At 48.6% G+C, this 19,145-nt stretch overlaps 3 protein-coding genes across 3 annotated transcripts; 2 read left to right on the forward strand and 1 right to left on the reverse strand.

Moving 5' to 3' along the window:
• The first annotated feature begins 4,942 nt into the window (after window positions 1–4,942).
• LOC128728667 (alanine--glyoxylate aminotransferase 2-like) lies at window positions 4,943–9,266 on the forward strand. The gene is made up of 7 exons (XM_053822300.1): window positions 4,943–5,052; window positions 6,278–6,396; window positions 6,930–7,164; window positions 7,228–7,321; window positions 7,395–7,597; window positions 7,684–7,903; window positions 8,255–9,266. Exons 1-7 carry the CDS (start codon window positions 4,991–4,993, stop codon window positions 8,798–8,800), a joined length of 1,479 nt encoding a protein of 492 aa, XP_053678275.1. The 5' UTR covers window positions 4,943–4,990; the 3' UTR covers window positions 8,801–9,266.
• A 3,914-nt stretch (window positions 9,267–13,180) lies between these two features.
• LOC128729059 (glucose-induced degradation protein 4 homolog) lies at window positions 13,181–14,075 on the reverse strand. Its single transcript, XM_053822708.1, has 5 exons — window positions 13,917–14,075; window positions 13,672–13,839; window positions 13,494–13,607; window positions 13,312–13,430; window positions 13,181–13,244 (listed from the first exon to the last, which is right to left on the reverse strand). The coding sequence occupies exons 1-5, from the start codon at window positions 14,061–14,063 to the stop codon at window positions 13,181–13,183; spliced, it is 612 nt and encodes a 203-aa protein (XP_053678683.1). The 5' UTR covers window positions 14,064–14,075.
• A 2,792-nt stretch (window positions 14,076–16,867) lies between these two features.
• Window positions 16,868–17,591, forward strand: LOC128729108 (BTB/POZ domain-containing protein KCTD5). The gene is made up of 2 exons (XM_053822758.1): window positions 16,868–17,083; window positions 17,142–17,591. The coding sequence occupies exons 1-2, from the start codon at window positions 16,868–16,870 to the stop codon at window positions 17,589–17,591; spliced, it is 666 nt and encodes a 221-aa protein (XP_053678733.1).
• The last annotated feature ends 1,554 nt before the right edge of the window (window positions 17,592–19,145 follow it).

A 19,145-nucleotide genomic window follows, 5' to 3' on the forward strand; every position in this document is an offset into this window, starting at 1 on the left:
ACACGATCACCCGTACACGTACACACCACCCGTACACGTACACGCCAAGAAACACACGAACATCGGTGATAGTGTTGTGTGCGAGAACCGCGTTGCGTTAAAAAAAAATTGCGTTAATATCATTAGTAAACCGGAAATATGTCTTTGTGAAATGTCCTTACACGCTAAGAAGCTTATGTATTTTTTCGTAGAGGTACTAGAATAGGCTCTCCTATTCAATGAAAAGATGGCGTAAAAATATATATTAGAACGTTAGGAAAAGCGGGAACTGAAGAACAAATATAAAAACCAATTAAAAGCGCACCCTTTAACTCTTGAATTCCCTCTCTATCCTTAGCCTATAACGACTATCCCCTTCTTGCCTGTCTCCTCCAGCCGCCTTCTTCGTTTGCATGCGGCCGGTGGAGAGGAGTGAGACGGTCGGGTGGGTCTTGGGAGCTAAACGGAAAAGAAACGTTCGCAGTAGGAGATGAAAGATAGCGATTAAGGTAACAGCGAAAAGGAGTAAACGTTCAGAATAAAATGTGTCTTTTAACTTGAAAGCGAAAAAAAAGAAGAAATGTGAGCAATCTGCAGCTAAACCAACGGAGCAAGCGAATCGAGAAGCGGAAGGCATCAGTAGCAGGAAGCGGAAAGGAGAGAATCAGTCAAGGATCACATCCTGGAGGGCGAAACGAAAGAAAGTGTCACCTCCGTTTGGGCCGCTCTTCACGTCCTCTCGTACTACCAATCTCGCTTCCGAATCCTGTCTGCTGCGGGCGCTGTGCCGGGGATGATGTGCTGTTGTAGTGGTGCCGGTTTGTGCCCGTTTTAAGCTATAGCACGACTGTACATGTTAGGAAGAAGTATGAAGCGACACAGTAGAGCGATAATTTGCGTTCCCGATCTTGGGCCATATTTCGGTTTCCGAATGCATCACAACTGCAGGGCGACAAGCAATAGACAAAACAGAAGAAATGATAACAAATCAACTATGTGCGTCCGTGTGCGCGCGTGCACGTGTGTATGCGTCTAAAAGGATACGACGTGGAGGGAGGTGATTTACTCGCATCCTTTATGCTATGCCACGGGAAAGCTCAACGCAGGAGAGAAAGCTAATTTTAATGCGCACAAACGATTTAGCCAGACATCACACACACGTACTACACGTGCGCATACAACCATAACGTTAATGCTAATGCAATACATCCAATATCTCTAGCCTGTAGGTTGAGGAATCGCCTCAAGGAGACGCGATCCCCGTTCGAATATCTTCCTTTCGCTGGGTACGCGGGTGTGTGGTTTAGTGCTTCGGTTTGGTTTCTTGAGAACGCATAAACGTTTCTTTCTACCTCTATTAACGGCATCGGTTCTGGCCGGCGCATCCGTGCGTCCCGTGTGTGTTTGTGTATGCGCGCGCGCATATGTATCCCGGTTGAAAGTGGATTTGAAATGTGTCTTATGTGAAGCAAAGAAATCGTAATGAAAGGCAAATAAAAATTAATGCAATAGGAAGAACAACAAAAAAAAAAGCAAACATTAAACTCCTCTGTCAAGAAACTGCCTTTTTAATGTCGTGCTGTTGTTGGCGTTGTTTTATAAATTAGTGAGAAAGCTCAAATACTAACAGTAACTGACACTAATACTATAATATTGATTAGTATGTCTTTTCCATTTATAGGTGTCCGAGAAAAGATCATTTGAGAAAGAACTAGATTATACAGGTGGTATCTTTCTAAAACGGCCTTTCTATGTTTTTAAGGTGGTATTTTAAGGAAATGCCGTTCACATCCTTACCATGCATAAATTTTACATATGATCACTAATATGAAGCTTCATGGATACTAATCGAAACCCTTTTTTAGGTATAGTAAAGTTTATGTATACATTTTTTTAACTCTATTTAATCGCACAGAGAAAGATCACAAATTATTCGCTTCATTCCTAAATCAGGCGAAATTAATATTATAACTGTATAAAATTAAGCAAGATTTTGTAGTTCATTTTCATACTTTTGTTCGCTTTATGCTTATATAAATAATTTATTGCTTTATGCTTGTTAGTAATCATTTGGCTTTCTCAGCTTGTATAATTTATATCACGTATAGGAAGACGTATATATCTTATATCACGTATAGGAAGTCGTATATATCACGTATATTTCTTATTTAATGTCAACTGGTAAGCCAAGTAAATCATCGTTATGAAGCAATTCTGTTCATGTAGAAGCTCTTTTACATAACCGGCTGCTGCAATGCTGCTCGAATGCTGCTCCAACATCCAAAACAGCTGTTACAAGTCACCATCGCACGTGCAAAACCTTTCGCGCGGTATTAACATGCGCAAGCCATTGGGAAGTCATTAGTTATCAATTTATCGACTCCTCCACACCTGGCGTTTAGCGTTTGGAGTTTCGCCAACGACTGAACTCACCGGACCAGTAGCACAAATGCATATCTACCATTTAAAACCACCTGCCAGAGTCCGGAGGACTAAGTGGACACGATCAACCTTTGCAGCTGGCGGGCTGGAAACCCCGACAAGGGTGCACTTGAAGTGCAAAAATATTTACTCGCTTTCCTTGCGGGTTTCGCCCTCGCAAGCGTGTTAGCCCACCAACATGCAGCTAGGGCCAGGGCACGCGAGTGAGTACTCTACCACTTGCCCTATTTATCGTACGATTTATGGGTGTTGATTGAAAAATTAGACCTCCCGGTGTGAGGCGAGCCGTGAGTTGCGAATGTGCGGCTTGTTTTCGCGCGCTCGCAAACCCCCTTTTTTCATCCCTTATTGCAACCGGAACACCGTGTTCAACGTGATCGCACCGTAGCGGAGGTTCGACGACTTGGCGATAGTGGAATTTCAGAGTGGAAGGCGATAGCAAAACTCTGTGTGCCTTGGCGTGAATTTGTTGGCTCGAAACCTGACGCTTTGCTAGCGACGGCCAGTTGAGCCGTTTCTTGGATGGTTGAGCTATTTTAAGGTTTGCTCTTTTTTTTTGTTTTATTTTTTGTGTGGATTCCGCTTAATCTTTAGCAGCTTTAGCCGGTGGCTTCCGGTGTTTGGTGTTTTGCGCTCGCTCGCCACTTTATCACCTGAGTTATCTGGCCGGTTTTGGTCAGATCTTGGCGCTTGGATGCGCACTGTTGCTTGGTGCGTCAGTTTCTAGGAACAAGCTTATTTGTTTGGATGACTTTCGCCCGTTATGGGACGGGGTCTAGCTATGGGGGTCATGCGACCTGATCATCTTTCTTCTGAAGGTGTCGTTTTTGGAAGATCTTCGATTAGAAACAGTCTATTGGGGAGCATCTCTATGCCGGTCTATTTGAAAGGTATTCAGCTGTCTTTTAAGGAAACTCTTCGGAATAAACATCCCGTGTGCATTCTGTTATTTTAAATCTTTCTCTAATTTGATGCTCAGGGCTTATGGGATGTTACTTCTTAATAATAGAGAACTTTAAAAGCTGCTAAACAAAATGTGATCATTTCTTCTTCGACATTAATCACTCTGTGTAGTTTTAGTTAGACAGTTGACTCAAACTTCGGTGGGAATGATGCATCAACCAACCAGAGATCGATGAAATGCCCTTTGAAACTTCCGTTCGTATCACTAGCATCGCGGAATTTTAGCCAGCAGTGGAATACGTGCAAAAATGCGAACCTCACATTTTCGCACACTTCTGCACCAAGCAAAAAGGCTTCAGGGCCGGCATCGGCAGAGGGTTGTTGTTATTTTTTTCCCAGCATCCTGCGTGCATGCCAGTGCGTACATCGCTCCAAATACCTGCCCATATCACATCGCTTTATCTGACTTACGACTCGGCCACGTGTTCGCCGACGTCTCCCGCGCAATGCTCAGCACTTGCCCCTGCTAGAGATGAGCGTGGTGGGGGGGGGGGGGAGGGAGGTGGATGAGAGGGTGCTAAAGAGGGGATGGAACCAACGGTCGGTCACAGTGGCAGCCGTTGGTGGTGGAATTCGGGGCATTCGCTGATCAAGCAACCACAACAACATCAACAAGTAAATGTTGATAACCGAGCAAATAATCAGCCCTCTCCTCTAACCACCACCCCCCTCACTCGGCTATCAATCATTTGTGCTCCACCCTTTGCACCCCCCCCCCCCCTTCTCCCTCTTCTCCCTGTAGCAACGGCTAGAACAAGCAAGACTAGGCCATGCTCGCACCGATGCAGTGCTCCTGCTGCTGGTCTGGATTTGCAGCGTCAAAGAGTGGAAGGGCTTTGAGGGGGACCTGCTCGTCCAAGGCCCTTTTTAAACCCGGTGGCCACCGTGGGTTAAGAGATGCAACCCCCCCGCCAACTCTCCTTCCCTATACCGCCTGGCTCGGGTGTGCAAATGGGAGAGCCTGATATATGAGGAATGCAAAAGGGGGAAAGGGACATCGAAGGGGGAGGGGGGTGTAAGGGCGAAGGGACGGTGGGGTAGGAAGCGAGCGAGATAAGGCACGAGAGGAGTGGCACGGGATGAGTGTGAGCGAGTGAAAGCATCGAAACACGGCCGCAGGTGAGAGTGAGAGGCATAACATGGGGATGAGGGTGTGTGGGGGGGGGGAGAGGCCGGGAGGAGATTGTGAAGCGGGGAACAAAACCCCGAGCGGGCCGTGCGAGGCCGAAACCAGAAGCGAGGGGGGTGAGTTGTGAACATTTTGGCGAGTACAAATAGTGCTGCACGGTGGCTGCGACGCCTCAGTTTGACGTTATCATCCGTTGTGCTTGGTGTTGTGTCCTGTCCGCCGATCTCCGACCACAACCAAACACCCACACACGCGTCCGTGCGTTGCGTCCTTGCGACGGTTGTGTGCCGATTCTGCTTGGCTCAGGTGTCAACGTCAACTAGCAGTTCACGCAACTTTTGTGCGTCAGGAGCTGTTCCTGCCGAACGTGCACGTGCAAGTGTCCTTGTTTTGTGTGTCGACGCGTGTGTGTGTGTGTCTGTGTGTCTGTGCCTCAGTGTATCCTTGCCGGTTCGTTGGAAGGACGAACGTCTCAAGATGGACGCCCACGAAGCGATGCCCAAAGCGGACACAATCAAACTCCGCAACAAGCACATCGGGTGAGTAGCGTAGGTCTGCGGGGGGGGGGGGGGGGGGGGAGGGGAAGGAAGGACCTGCCGGTACCACCACCACCACCACCACCACCACCACCACCACACCTGTCACACCTGTCAGAAAACAAAAAGCCTGCCACACGTCAAGATGAGTGCCCTTCGCAAAGGTCAAACGAGGTCGAATCCGGTCGAGCGCGCCAATCGATCACGTGTTGCGAAAAGGCAACGCAAAACGAAAACCAGCCGAAAGGACACGGCACAATAATTAACCCCATTTTGCATCGTGCACCTCCGAAACCCAAATGTCATCCCCCCCCCCCACCGGATTGGAGCCACCCTTTTTTTTCCTTTTGTTCTCTCGCTTCCTTGCTCGAGCACGTGCGTGGTTTTTTTTTGTTTGTTTTGATTTTGCCAAATCGACGCCCTTCGTGATGGGGAGGAGGCCACCCTTAATTGGTCGTATTGGCGGCGTTTCGCGGCCAAAGCCAAGGTCACAAGTGAGAGTCATTCGCGAGAAGAAGCCGCCAAACAGAAACGCCACCATCCTTCGATTTGGTTGCACGCGCGCACGCGAGAACGAACCTCAACCGAACTTATTTATATTTCGCCTGACACGTCCAACGGCCCTGCATGAGTGTGTACTCGCGCGCGCGCGCGTGTGTGTGTGCGGCATGGCTTTATTTATTTGTTTGTTTGCGCTAGACGGGGGGAGGGGGGGGGGATCATTACGCTTCCCTCCCGCTTTAGGGATCACGATAAATAACGATGGCGGCGCGTGATTATTATTCTGTCCCGTCACCGAGCAAAATGGCGACGATGACGGTGATGATGCGGCAGATTATGTTGTTTTTGTTTAGCTTTTGTTACTGCTTTTTTTTTTTTGCTGTGCAAACCCCAACCAAGCCAACACCGGTGGTTTGGCACGCGCCTCCATCATGGTGGTTGGGATCAGTTGGTGGCAAATATGCGACCTTAATCCTGACGATAGCAACAACAAAAACAAGCAACTACTAGCCGAAGCCTGTCACCTGTCACCTTCCTGGCTCCGTTCGCTGCTGCGCGTTCTTGCTCGTGGGTTCACCGCTCGAAACTTTACGCGCGGTTTTTTTGGCAAGCGATCAAGGACGGAGTGTGTGGCAGCGGCTCAACGTGCAAACCAACACCTGCATTTATTGATTCGCTTGATTCAAAACCCCACTAACAGACAGACGCTTCCGTTTCTACCCGACAGCAAATCCTGCCAGCTGTTCTACCGCACCGACCCGCTGAAGATAGTGCGCGGGCAGGCGCAGTACATGTTCGATGAGCAGGGTGCCCGGTACCTCGATTGCATCAACAACGTCGCACATGGTGAGTGGAACACGCCGCGAATCAGATGTGTAGGGCTGAAATGTGGGTTTAGATGGTGCGCGCGTGCCCCATCCCAAGGATCCGCACGGTTTGGGCACGTGCTGCCCATGCCGTCCTGTGGGTAATCGCGTGAGACCAACGGCAACGAACGTCTGCTACTTCAGCGCCGATCCTTTGACGTCAGCGAGGCGGGTTTTCTTATCGGTCAGACTAAGCGGCACCTGCTGGTCGATCGAGGCCACGCGTGGGTTATCGGGATTGAGGCTGGCTAATGAGGCGACCTAATCAAAGTCTCGCTGGTCACGTGGAAAGATGCCGTCAGTGATGGTTTGCTCAGTAAAGTCGGGTCCAAAATTAGCCTCCCCCCCGCTGGTTGGGCGATTGCCTCATCGGTGGTGGCTTGACCCCGATTAACCGCGCATGATAGAGCGCTTGGGCGTCTTATCAAAGAAGACCTCGATGGGGCCGATAATAAGGGCTCGTTTCTGGCGCGTTGTTGCGCGCCCATGCTGACGAGTGACTTCTCTTCACAGTGGGACACTGCCACCCGAAGGTGGTCGAGGCGGGAACGCGTCAGCTTGCGACGTTGTCGACCAACAACCGCTTCCTGCATGATGAGCTGGTCCGGTGTGCTCAGACACTCGCACAGAAGATGCCCGGTAACCTGTCCGTCTGTTACTTCGTTAACTCTGGCTCGGAAGCGAATGATCTTGCGTTACGCCTTGCACGTCAGCACACCGGTCGTCACGAGGTGATCACGCTCGATCAGTAAGTAGAGTCGTCGACCTGACAAGCACGTCCAATGAATCCCCAACTTCTAACCCCCGACAGTGCGTACCACGGTCACGTCTCGGCGGTGATGGACATCTCGCCGTACAAGTTCAACCAGCCCGGTGGTGACCCCAAGCCGAACTTTGTGCATGTGGTAGGTAGGGATGGATGGGTAGTCGTCGGGAGCTCTTGCTGAGTTGCTTGTCTTCCCCACGCCCTGTTCGTAGGCTCCCTGTCCGGACGTCTATCGGGGCAAGTACCGCGACTGCGACTACCCCGAGGGTACCGATTTGGGGCAGCTGTACGCAGATGAGGTGCAGCACATCATCGAGCGCAGCTCGAACGGTGTGGCGGCCTTCATCGCTGAGAGTCTGCAGAGTTGCGGTGGGCAGATCATCCCACCTGCGGGGTACTTCCAGAAGGTGTACGAGTGAGTTTTTTTTTCTTCTTCCGCACCGCTCGTGTCTCTGCCACTCGTCACTGAGGTTGGTGTGTTTTCTTCTGCGGTTTTTACAGCGCGGTACGCAAGGCAGGTGGTGTGACGATCGCTGATGAGGTGCAGGTTGGCTTTGGACGGATTGGGACGCACTACTGGGCGTTTGAACCGCATGAGGTTGTGCCGGATATTGTGACGGTGGCGAAACCGATGGGTAATGGACATCCAGTTGGAGCGGTCGTGACTACACCCGAGATTGCTGAGAGCTTCGCCTCCACTGGAGTCTGCTACTTCAACACGGTGAGTGGATGACTTCCCGGTTTAGCTGAGTATCACTTGGTGATAAGGAACCTGCGCAAAACGATGTGCTATCACTCAAAAATACATTGGGTTTCAATGGGTTCTGCCATTCACAGTCATAACCTAGCAAGAACCAACTGAATAACTACGTATACATCTATCGAATCCGGCTGCTCTATAACTTATCATATTGTCAATTATTGGGATTGATTCCTACACTAAATCGGAACCGATGATTTAGACAGCAGATGTATATGTAGTAATGCCTAGTTCCTAGTTCTGAACATGTTTTTTGTCACTCTATCCGTGAGCAAACTCTCACATACTCATGCTATCTTCTAACACCAACAGTACGGTGGCAATCCAGTGTCATGTGCGATCGCCAATGCAGTGATGCGTGTCATCGACGAAGAACACCTGCAGGAGCACGCTCTGCGCGTAGGTCGCTATCTGCTCGAGCAGTCAAAAGCCCTCGCGTACGAGTACCAGCTGGTGGGTGATGTCCGCGGGACAGGTCTCTTCGTCGGCATTGAGCTAGTGACGGATCGACAGCGCCGCCTGCCGGCTACTCGAGCCGCTAAAGCCGTCGTCGAACGCATGAAGACGGTCCACCGCATCCTGGTCAGCAGTGACGGACCGGATGATAACGTCGTCAAGCTGAAGCCGCCGATGGTGTTCACCGCAGAAAACGCGGACGAGTTCCTGTACGGGTTTCGCGAGTGTCTCACCTACCTGGAGCAGCAACAGCAGCAACAGCAGCAGCAGGTCGCTTCGTCGGAGGTGATCGCTATTACACCTGTTCGAGTGACACATCCACTGGCAACGGGTGGTATTCTGCCGCCTAGCCCATTGTCCTGTGGCCAGCGAGATCCTTCAACACTCATCAAATCTGTCTAAGCCTGCAGAGGGCTTCAACCCACCGGACGCAGTTCGAATGCCTTCTTCATCCACTTCCCAAGCTGCATCAAACTTTTCCCCTCTTTAAACCATACTGCGTACACTTATTTGTTTTAAAAATAAGCATTTTACTACTGTCTGGCACAAACGGGGTATTCCAGTACTACTCATCAGACTCCTTCCTAATCGCCATCGCCCCTTCACGTGGATGAATTTTAATCTGTAGCGTTAGTTGTAACGTATAATGTAAAGGAAGCTCGTCGGAGGCGTTTATGTATAAGCAGGTGGACGGTGCAGGTGCTCCTGAGCCGGGCGGAAAGTGCCCTAAAAAGGGCTGCTGCTCGCGCGAAGGACCCACACGTCTTTGATTTGTGTGTATTTTTTGTTTAGTCTTATATAAAAAAAAGAATCTACTATCGTTTCCATAATTAGCACACTTTAGAATAAACGTTTTGTTCAAAAACATATAAAAACGGTTTCTTCATTTTTTAACTGCACATTCCTCTGCTAGTGAGGAGGATTTAATTGGATTCCTTTTTTATTAGTATTTCCGTGAAAATCAGGCCTTTAATTAAAAAAAACGCACATATTCGAAACAAAAGGAGGAATCAAAGCTTTGAAACAACAGCCTAAACTCTGCAATTCGTTCACGGACACAAAGGTGAGCGGCACAAAAATAGTTGCATTTATTTGTCATTTATTTTTCAGATAAATTTGAAAACATGCTTGCTTAAAAAGATAATTACATGACAAGATTATTTATATGTAAAGCATATTTTAACGAACCACAAAAAACACGTCATGCTCTTCAATCTTATCGCTGTATATTTCGTCACATTGATCACCTTCGACAGTTCGTTCGCAACTCCGTAAGACCATAGTGGGTTACTGGGTTCGTTTTACATTAGCCTTTTTATCCAAAGTTGGCCGCATCCTGCGCCTTCGCTGTGGGTCACTATTTCATTCCTTCCGCCTCCTTTCGCGTAACCCTTGCTGTTCGCTTGTATGCTCACTAATTTACGTGATAACATTAGTGTGTGTGTGTGTGTTGTTCTTTTCTCGCTCTAATATGTAACTCGCATCCTCAAAGATGCCTGTCTAGTGAAGTAAGCAACCCGTTCCCTACCAACGACCAGCTCGCGAGTTGTGGCACGAAGCTGCCATCTTTGCTAAGGGGGTTAGTAGAGCAGTTGCTCAAACGTACGAACCGACGCGGGTTCTGGAGGTTTATCCTTATTTCTACCCATAGCCTTGATTAGTATTTAGGGGGAAAAGGGGGAGAGGGGGAGGGGGGGGAGATGGGAACGCACTCACTCTCGTACACACATACACGCCGGAAGAGGTTGTTCTTAAATGTAACAGCAAATAAGGCAAACTATAGATTAATCAGCTAGGATGGCAAGGTAACAAAAAATTTAAAAAAAAAACCTTCGCTGATGGTCCAGAGTCTAAGAAGGGAATTCCCTTCTTATCGATACAGAAGACGATGCCGTTGGCAAACGCTTGCAACACCTTCAACTTTGAGGATGAAGTCGAGCGAGTCCTACTGTGCAGGCTATGGTGCAACTGCTTGCTAGTACCGATATGCTGGTGCGACTTCCTCACAACGAATTTTAGGAGCCACAAAGAGGCAATTGCAACCTCCAACAGCACGTAGACCTTCTCGCGTGCTTCTTGAGTAATATCAGTAACGCTCGTAAATTCTGGCACCTTTTAAACGGGCTGACCTTTTCCCGTAAGTTCAATTTGCGCCGATTGGCTGGGTAGACATTGGTAACATGGAACTGGTACAGAACAAGAGGAACCTTTCTGTTTAAATGGCTCAACAACCGGCCTGGCCTTCCTAAGGCTTTCTATGACAAGCAATTTTCGTATAGTACTATAGTATTATTTTCACATAGCACTATAGTACACATAGTACATAGTATTTTCACATGGTACTGACCGCCAGTCAAAAATGTAAGATGTTCGCTTGGTCTACTCTTCAAAACTAGTCTCGATTTATAAGACATCTCTTATCCATGCTATTCCTTATTAATCTCAGCTATTTTACTTCTTCTTTCCAGCCTTTTTAGCACTTTCTTTAACTTGCATTTTTCTTGTAATCAGATGAATATTCCTATGCCTAAGTATTCTAGTTCCAGGAATCTTCCGCTCACTTCCATGTTAATTCATTCTGGGATCGAGCCATGCCATAAACACATTTGGCTTATTCGTTTCTTCTCTATCTTCTTCTTTAAAGGAGCCACATCCGTTGTACAATCTAGCATAAGGCGTCCTGCTTCCGGGGAGAGGTTCAATTGAGAAATAAACCGGAAATCATCATTGTGTCGCATGGTAACGTTTTCGGCTTTCGAGCTCAGCTAAGGTTACTTTTCCAAAAATATTGTTTCAACGCATAAAGCTATCTTAGTCATTTGTTTAAAAAAAATATGAACAACCTGCAATCAAAGTCATGAGGGCCAAACCTGGTCTAGGTGATAAGCGATTTTGAATGTAGAGCTTCCAGTGCGGAGGATTTCGCGTTCTATTCCTTTTCTGCTTACGTTCCTTTAGAAGATAACATTTAGGTAAACGGTTCTGTACCAATGCCTTACTTATCAATCGTTCTGTGCCAATGTCTACTCAGTCATTAATGCCACTACGAGGCGTCCTTATAAAACCGAATGGTTTTTTTTTCAAAGACATTCTATTGATAAGTGGTTTCTTTTGCGATCCAACGGACAAAACGGATGCCGCCGCATTTGAAGATGGTGCGCAGATGAACATTCAGAAGCGGCGCGATAATTTTGCTCGACAACAGCTGAGAGCTAACGTTTATCTTGGTTGGTGTCTACGAGCGGCACGCTTTGTGTTATTGCTACTGAGCGGTACGTCTAATGCTAACTCAACATCGCAGAACGCATGTCACCGTGAGCATCATGCAGGTTGAAATTGTCCTTTTCCCAGGTACTACACGTTCTCTAGCACGTCCTGCATTCGCTCCACAATACAGTCTTTTATAATTACTATCATTATTGCGTGTGTGTATTTTTTTTTAATTAGAAACCATGGCAAAAGACCAATTAATGCCCTGGCGTTACGAGCTGCTCGAGCCAACCAACAACAGGGGTTGTTAAAATGGGCCTGTCAGTGTCCATAATGCTGCACATTATTTTCGATAACGAAGCTACTAAGAGTGGGGCACGTCGGATATGGTGACATATGTGTTTAAAATCGCTTCATGTTCAATTTAAATTACTCAACCTGCCATACGAACTGGATACCCATTTTAAACGCCACCCAGCGGCGGTAATTTCTACCGACCGAATTTACAACGCAGAGAGCCAAACCTATCCAAGCTACCTTTCGTGGCGGATGTTGCTGGTGCAACTTGTAATGGGCCAGGGATGCGTCCCCTGCACGTATTTATGAGTACGCAAAAGTCTGAACGTACGGAGCATACACCCGTGCTTTTTACAAACTAAAACTGTACAAAGGTTCGTCCGAGCAGGCGATTATCTGGCACAAAGTTTAATTACCGCACAAGCCAGAGCAGCACGTAAAGAAGGAAGTATTAAAGGGATATTATTAAAAATATAACTTTTATACACCTACAGCGCCGGTAAATGTGTTTATCGAGCAAGGCTGTTGTATCTGAATTTTAAATATGCGCAAAAATGAAAGGACTGAAGCTGTTGCTGCGCCATCTAAGATCTGTCCGAATCAATTATAAATTGTTGCAGAAAGGTAAAGAAATTTTATTCTTCGAGGCAAAAATATTCACCAAATGATTTTATGACAGTAGGCAAAAGATGTTATCAAATTTATGGCTACTACACCCATAAATAAAGTAAATAATGTATCATATGCCAACTTAAAAGATGGTTTCAATCCTACTGTCGGCCAGCGAGCACACGGTTTCTGCTTCCGTGTTCATATTCAGTAACTTATGAATAATAGTGGACAGTGCCGCTTCGCAACGCTAATACGCGCAGCTTACCCCAAATTCCGGGATCCTGAGCAGAACATCGCATTGTCCGATGGGGTTGATTGATGCGCCGTTGTTACGGGTGATGTAACGTTGATTGAGTAGCTACCAACTAAAGCTGCGTTGCAAAAAGGATATGCTTCCTGCTTCCTGTGCAGTCGAAGTCGAGAGGGCTTTTTTTTCTCTCAATTGTTCCGTATCCGTTGGCGTACCTCATCCGTCGATATTCGTTGTCGTTAGTTAAACTGATTTGAAATACATCTTTGCAGATGTACCAGGAGCGTTCGAGCGTAACAAAATAATGTCAAAACGATCAATTGTAGTCGGTGTTAATAAAAGAAAATAGAAAATCCGTTGCCAATCTCCATGACCATCGCCAACGTTACTGGGAAGCCAGACTGGCAGCTGAATTATCTAAATTCGTAAATTTGAATGCAGGATTCGGCCACATGCTGGAGGGTTAACGATTGGTACCTGTAATGGATCGGCACACAGGTTAGTAGATGCGAAACGAACGTGAACGCGAATAAGGGACACGAACCATTCTGAAGAGCGATGGTAGTAGTAACCCTCCATAACGGCCTGCGATTTTTGGAAGCAAATGTAGTAAAACCCGGCAAAGGACGCTCCGTTAATGTTTTTTATCTTGTGATCAGGTACCTACGGAGAATGGAAAAACAGGAGTCAGTCGGATCATGTGGGAAAGCGATGGCTTTGCCTTACCAGAAAGTGTTCCTTCCAGCGCATAAAAACGTAATCGCTTTTGGCTAGCGCGTCGTAGTCAAAATCGTCCGAGTTGAACGTCTTCTGATACTCACTGAAGGCAGCAAATTTTCCCTGCAATAAATGGGAGTGATTAGCGCATGATTTGAGGTATATTTTCATCGAGCAGGATGCTTACGAAATGCTTTCTATCTACATCCTCGTCCGCATCCCATTTGCGCGTGAGAAAAGGATACTTTTTCGATATGATTTCCCCATCGAAGAAGGTGGTCAGTGTGGGAAACTCGAACGTGAGGCCGGTGATTTTCAGATACCCGCAAAGGTACGAGTTCGCTTCGTCCACGTGCTGAAAAAGAGAGTTCTCCCGTCACGTGGTGTGTGTGTGTGTGTGTGCGTGCAAAATCCAGCACCAAACCCTCCTACCTGCAGCACAACCTCCACCTCGTACGCATTCCCTTTCGATTTTTGTGAACCACGGAACTTGGAGCCATTGTAAAGCAGCGATTTGGTGACACCCAGCTGCTTCGAGTTGTTTGGCGGCGGAGGCACAATATCAACGCGTACAGGCATCGTGTCCGCGGTGTCTTGGGTGTGAACCTGCGCCTGCTCCCGTTGTGCCGCTGCCGCCGGTTGGTTCTCCTCGTCCTGTCCGGGTCGGTCTGGTCGCTGAGCTGCCGCCGCTGCTGCAGCTGCTGCAGCCGCTGCCGCTGCCGCCGCTGCTGCTGCCGCTACACCAGCTGCAACGCCACCGGCGGATTCGTAATCCGCCCGACCACTGCTATCCGATCCGCACGTGCTGTTGCCGTCGGGGCTAGTATCGCTGGCTGCGTCCCTGTTCGGCCGCGTTTCGTCCTCCGCAACGTCGGTGGCGTCTTTGGGCGGGTCACAAACGGCACCCGGATCGTCAGCTTTCCCCGGAACGCTCGCTAATGGTACCGGTGCGTCGTTGCTGCTGTCTACACCGGCAGGCGGTTGCTCCGGAAGTGACGAGCTGCCGGCAGTTGTCTCTCCCACTCCACTCCCCAGCTCCGGTCCTTGCTCGGTCCCGTCCGAACTCGTGCTAGCCGACCGCCCGCCGGTCCCCGACCGGTCGTCCGTCGCAGTCCGGCGCTGGCGGCTTCGGTTGCGTCTGGTTTTCCCCGACACGGCGGCGGTCCTTGGTATGCTTGTGGTCGGGTGTGGTTGGGTTTGTTGGTTGGTTTCGTTTAGTGCGATGCTACCACCCGCACCGCCACCCCTACCGTCGGCGGTCGTTTTATCGCGCTGCTCACCAGATTCGTGACCTTTGCTCTCTCCGATTGCCGCGACCGGTGAGAGCTGCGTCGTTAGCTGGTTGATACTGGTTGCTGCTGTGTCTTCTCGAGGCTGATGGTCGATTGCTGAGCTGAATGATGCGTACAAAGTTGATGGTTGAGGGCTCGAAGGATCAATTGATGAAGCGTCCAACGTGAGTCTCTCTGAGGAGGAAGTGGATGCCGGTGACAAGGACGACAGCGTCGAAGGTGACGAGAAAAACGATCTGCTACCTCTGGCCGTCTTTTCGCTCCTCGCTGCCAATTGATTACGACGCAGCAACGTTTCGCATCAGCTTCTAGCTACGCGGATGTTCCGTGCAAGCGTCGTCCTGGAAAGACGAACAACGAATCGGTGGGTTTGCAATCGGTACAGCCTGAACAAGCGATAAGCGGGTTATGCAAATCAAACGCCACCTCGACGTGCGGGAGCTGACCCGTTTCGGCAACGCAATAAGCAGGGCAATAACCAATTTTGCAGATGAGCGATGTGCGATGCAACGGATTTTCCCGTTTTACTGCTACCGTACCAGAGTGTTCGTTCATCCGCGTTCGACCTGCGGTGGGTGAAAATATAAGCTAACGTTCGCACAGCTGTGCTGTAATACGGGCCTTTGATCGTACATCTCTCGATGGGCGATCGGTATAACGAAATCCTTTTTGACACCCGCAAGGAGAAGCAGTTAAACGCTTTGGCCAGCTAGTTGGGGCACCGATCTCAGGAAATGCCCCGCTCCCTCCCCCCTCCCTCCATCCCTTAACCATCCGACAGGAAATGCCACCAGCGGAATGGTGAGAAACAACACGACGAAATAGCAGCACTTTCGCAACATTCACTCGCCCAATTACCTTTTCGCTCACACGGTGCTTTTCGCTGCCCAGCACGTGGAATTATTCAATCAGCTGCAAACTGGCCCGTTATTAGCGACTGCAGTGCGTCGTACTCGAAGCTTCGATTTCCTCAAGACGATTTTCCACTATTTTCGTTCACAGCGAAGCGCACACTGTGATTTGGTTTCGAGGTACTGAAATGTCAAACGGTTTGTCCGTGTGCGCCGTGTTCGCGGGGCCTGCAACAAAACTCTACATTTTGTACGGTGCAAAGTGTTTATACTGTGTGATTTAGAGGTGTCCCTTCAGGAATGCCCTGGTTCAAACGATATATTACTGTGTAAGGAAGTGGGCTTTATCGAATGTAAAAAAAACTCATCATTTCAAATGGTTAGCTCATTAATTGGACCTATTCAAAAACGCAGAAAACAATTCAAAGGATTTCGAATCGAATCGGCAAGGTTCAGGGATTGGATGGGTTCTTGAACTGTTAAATTTGGATCCTTCAGTAACGTTTACCCTAGAAGTGTGGCTATTTTTGTATATATTTATATCGCAAAGCTCTTCCACTGTTTGACGCTCCTTTCCCTTCCCTTTTGCCCAACGTCGCACGCATTCTAATCTTGAGCGCTACGTTGTAAACTTGCCGCACCATCGTCAATCACAATCTTGACAAAGCATGTACAGTGGTTAAACATTGTTTGTATTTCGTTCCATAAAACCCCACTGAACGACCTCGGGTTGAAATAGCTCCTATCAGCGACTCGCAGCGGTGCTCCGTGAAGCGTAAGAAAATCGGAAAACCACGGATCGATGAAGAAACAAAGCGCGTGATATTCAGCAGAAAACCCGAACCGCAATCCAACATTCGGCAGAAGGTAACACGAAAATAGCGTGGGCTTGTGTGTATTGTGTACGCGTTGTGTCAAAAGTAAAAGAAAACTAACCGATTCCCATTCGCCTGGGTCAGTTTGTTGCAAACCTGCCCGTTAGCCGCTGATAATAAAAGTGCAATTTGCGAGGAAATACGCCACTAACTCGCGGTGGTTGCGCCCTTTTGCGGTGGGATTGTGCTTTTAGCTGTACGAAAGTGCAACCGAGGGAGTGTTTCACGCATAGCATTCACGCTGAAAGAGCACGCGGAGGAGACGTCGAAGGAGCACCGACGGGTTGGTCAGTGAAAAGTACCGAATAACACGCTCCCAACGCTCTTCCCAGCGAACGCGACAACAATCAACTGCATCCTTAAACATGGCCACCGTCAATCTCAATCCAAACGGGTGCTCAGTTCCCGCAACGGTCGTCGGATCTAGCGCGTCCATCCACTCGATACAGGGCAAAGACCAATGGGTTAAACTAAATGTTGGCGGGACCTGTTTTCTGACGACCAAAACCACGCTTTCCCGCGATCCAAACTCATTCCTATCCCGACTCATTCAGGAGGACAGCGATCTCATTTCCGATCGGGTAAGTACGGCTTACCACCGGCGTACAAATGGTTTTCATAACCCGCACCCTTTTGCAGGACGAAACGGGCGCGTACCTCATCGATCGAGATCCGCGCTATTTCGCTCCGGTTCTGAACTACCTGCGCCACGGCAAGCTCGTCCTGGATGATGGCCTCTCTGAGGAGGGCGTGCTGGAGGAGGCCGAGTTCTACAACGTCACGCACCTGATCGGTTTGCTGAAGGACAACATTGCGCGGCGTGAGCAGCGCCCGGCGGCGGACAAAAAGCGCGTCTACCGGGTGTTGCAGTGCCAGGAGAACGAGCTAACGCAGATGGTTTCGACCATGTCCGATGGGTGGCGATTTGAGCAGTTAATCAACATTGGCACGCAGTACAACTACGGCACGGAGGAGAACGCCGAGTTTCTGTGTGTCGTGTCGAAGGAATGCGCCAATACGCTCATTGGCCGCGAGGTGGAATCGAATGATCGCGCTAAGGTGCTACAACAGAAGGGCTCGCGCATGTAAGAGACCGTTCTGTGGGGTGGGAAGGTGAAAAAGGGGTTAGAAGGTCTCTCTGTCACCTGCCATTGGTAAGATGGGTGCAATGGGCAATTTTTTTTTCTCGCCCATTGCCCAAAACCACCAGACTCGCGATGGCTAACGATCCAGGCTTTCGGACAGGAGATAGATAGAATTTATGCACCCAGTAGGAGCAACAGTATCAATCGCACCGTAGCGATCCTCGAACGCGGAAGTAGATGCGACAGACCCTGGGAATCGGACTGGGGTATGGAATTCGATTTAGCTTACTGGCACTCGTACCGCTTTTCCCATGCCGGCTGCATCAGGCTACCCTGGTCCCAAAGTGGCGCCTTTTGCGTGGAACCTTATCACGCGGTTCCCGGCTAGCAGTCGAATTTAGCTTTAAGTTCGTAGCCCTTAAGAACGATCCCCGTCCCGATCCTGTCTCCGATGCGTCACCGCTACGTCGCAAAACCGCGCGCAAAAAGAACACCGAACGTATCAAACTTTTGCCCATGTTTGATCTCACGAGAACTTGATAGATTTTATACCAAGGCAATAAATTTTGTACGCACCACTCGAGGGGGGAATTTGGCACAGAGTAGCGCCTTCTACGCTATTTAGCAGGCTTAGGCGAACACCGATCCCACCGTCGGGCGGTCGCAGAACTAACGCACAAAAAAGACAAAAAAAGGGTCGGTGCCCTCGCGTAGGGTGAGTTATTGCGCCTCGTTAGCATAGAATCTAGCCCGATAAGCATGCCGCACAACGCTCCTCGTTCGAACAGCATAATAGTCATAGGTGTTCCTGCCATGTGGCCAGTACAACTGGTTCCACGTGCAACCGACACTCCTCCCGTAGAACTAACGTATTTTTTTTTCATCTGCAAGATTGAAACCGACGCAAAGACAATGACGAAAATAGCGCTTCGTTGAACGTGGAAAGGTGAGGAGAGATTGGAAGACCGATTTTGGTGCGTTTATGGTGCAGACTGCTACTCGAACGATCCTGCCGTACCCATCCTGGCCAGTTTATTCGAGAATTGTGTATTTTTTTAAATTTATTTATTGTGTTCGGGCCGTGTACCTTCATTGGAAGGTAAAAATATCTTTTTGGTAACTTAAAACAATCTAAAACTCGATGTAACTGGCCCATCAAATGGCTCCTTTGTACGGTTTTACTCACACTTTTATACATGAATTATATATTTTTTTTCCAAAGAAGAATCAAGTGCACAATTAATCATTTAATTTCTTCGTAATATAAAGTGTTGATCGTTCGCACCACGTAAAACAAAAGACGATAAGAGCATGCAAAAAGACAACCTCTTGCGTACCGTTGACGCTAGATATTTAACCTTTTCTTTATTATTTCGAACGCCGAAGTGCTGCACCGATGCCTCCCGGAGACAAATCATCAACGTGAAAGGGATCAGAGCTATTGAGAAACGGATCCGATCCGTACCACCTGTGGGGCAATCGAACACCACCCGCAAAGACCGCTGTAAGGATGTAGCTTTTATTTTCTTCCTTCTCTCGCTTCGACAAACTCGGCACA

The sequence above is a fragment of the Anopheles nili genome, chromosome X (assembly GCF_943737925.1).
Source record: "Anopheles nili chromosome X, idAnoNiliSN_F5_01, whole genome shotgun sequence".
Taxonomy (NCBI): Eukaryota; Metazoa; Arthropoda; class Insecta; order Diptera; family Culicidae; genus Anopheles; species Anopheles nili.

What these genes read in the sequence shown, in the direction of transcription:
- LOC128728667 (XM_053822300.1), top strand. Translation starts at nt 4,991, where the DNA reads ATGGACGCCCACGAAGCGATGCCCAAAGCGGACACAATCAAACTCCGC. An exon ending in AGCCGAACTTTGTGCATGTG is followed by an intron (nt 7,322 to 7,394) that starts GTAGGTAGGGAT and finishes CCCTGTTCGTAG; the next exon opens with GCTCCCTGTCCGGACGTCTA. An exon ending in GAGTCTGCTACTTCAACACG is followed by an intron (nt 7,904 to 8,254) that starts GTGAGTGGATGA and finishes TAACACCAACAG; the next exon opens with TACGGTGGCAATCCAGTGTC.
- LOC128729059 (XM_053822708.1), bottom strand. Translation starts at nt 14,063, where the DNA reads ATGCCTGTACGCGTTGATATTGTGCCTCCGCCGCCAAACAACTCGAAG. An exon ending in AGGTGGAGGTTGTGCTGCAG is followed by an intron (nt 13,840 to 13,916) that starts GTAGGAGGGTTT and finishes TCTCTTTTTCAG; the next exon opens with CACGTGGACGAAGCGAACTC. An exon ending in GCTGGAAGGAACACTTTCTG is followed by an intron (nt 13,431 to 13,493) that starts GTAAGGCAAAGC and finishes CATTCTCCGTAG; the next exon opens with GTACCTGATCACAAGATAAA.
- LOC128729108 (XM_053822758.1), top strand. Translation starts at nt 16,868, where the DNA reads ATGGCCACCGTCAATCTCAATCCAAACGGGTGCTCAGTTCCCGCAACG. An exon ending in GCGATCTCATTTCCGATCGG is followed by an intron (nt 17,084 to 17,141) that starts GTAAGTACGGCT and finishes ACCCTTTTGCAG; the next exon opens with GACGAAACGGGCGCGTACCT.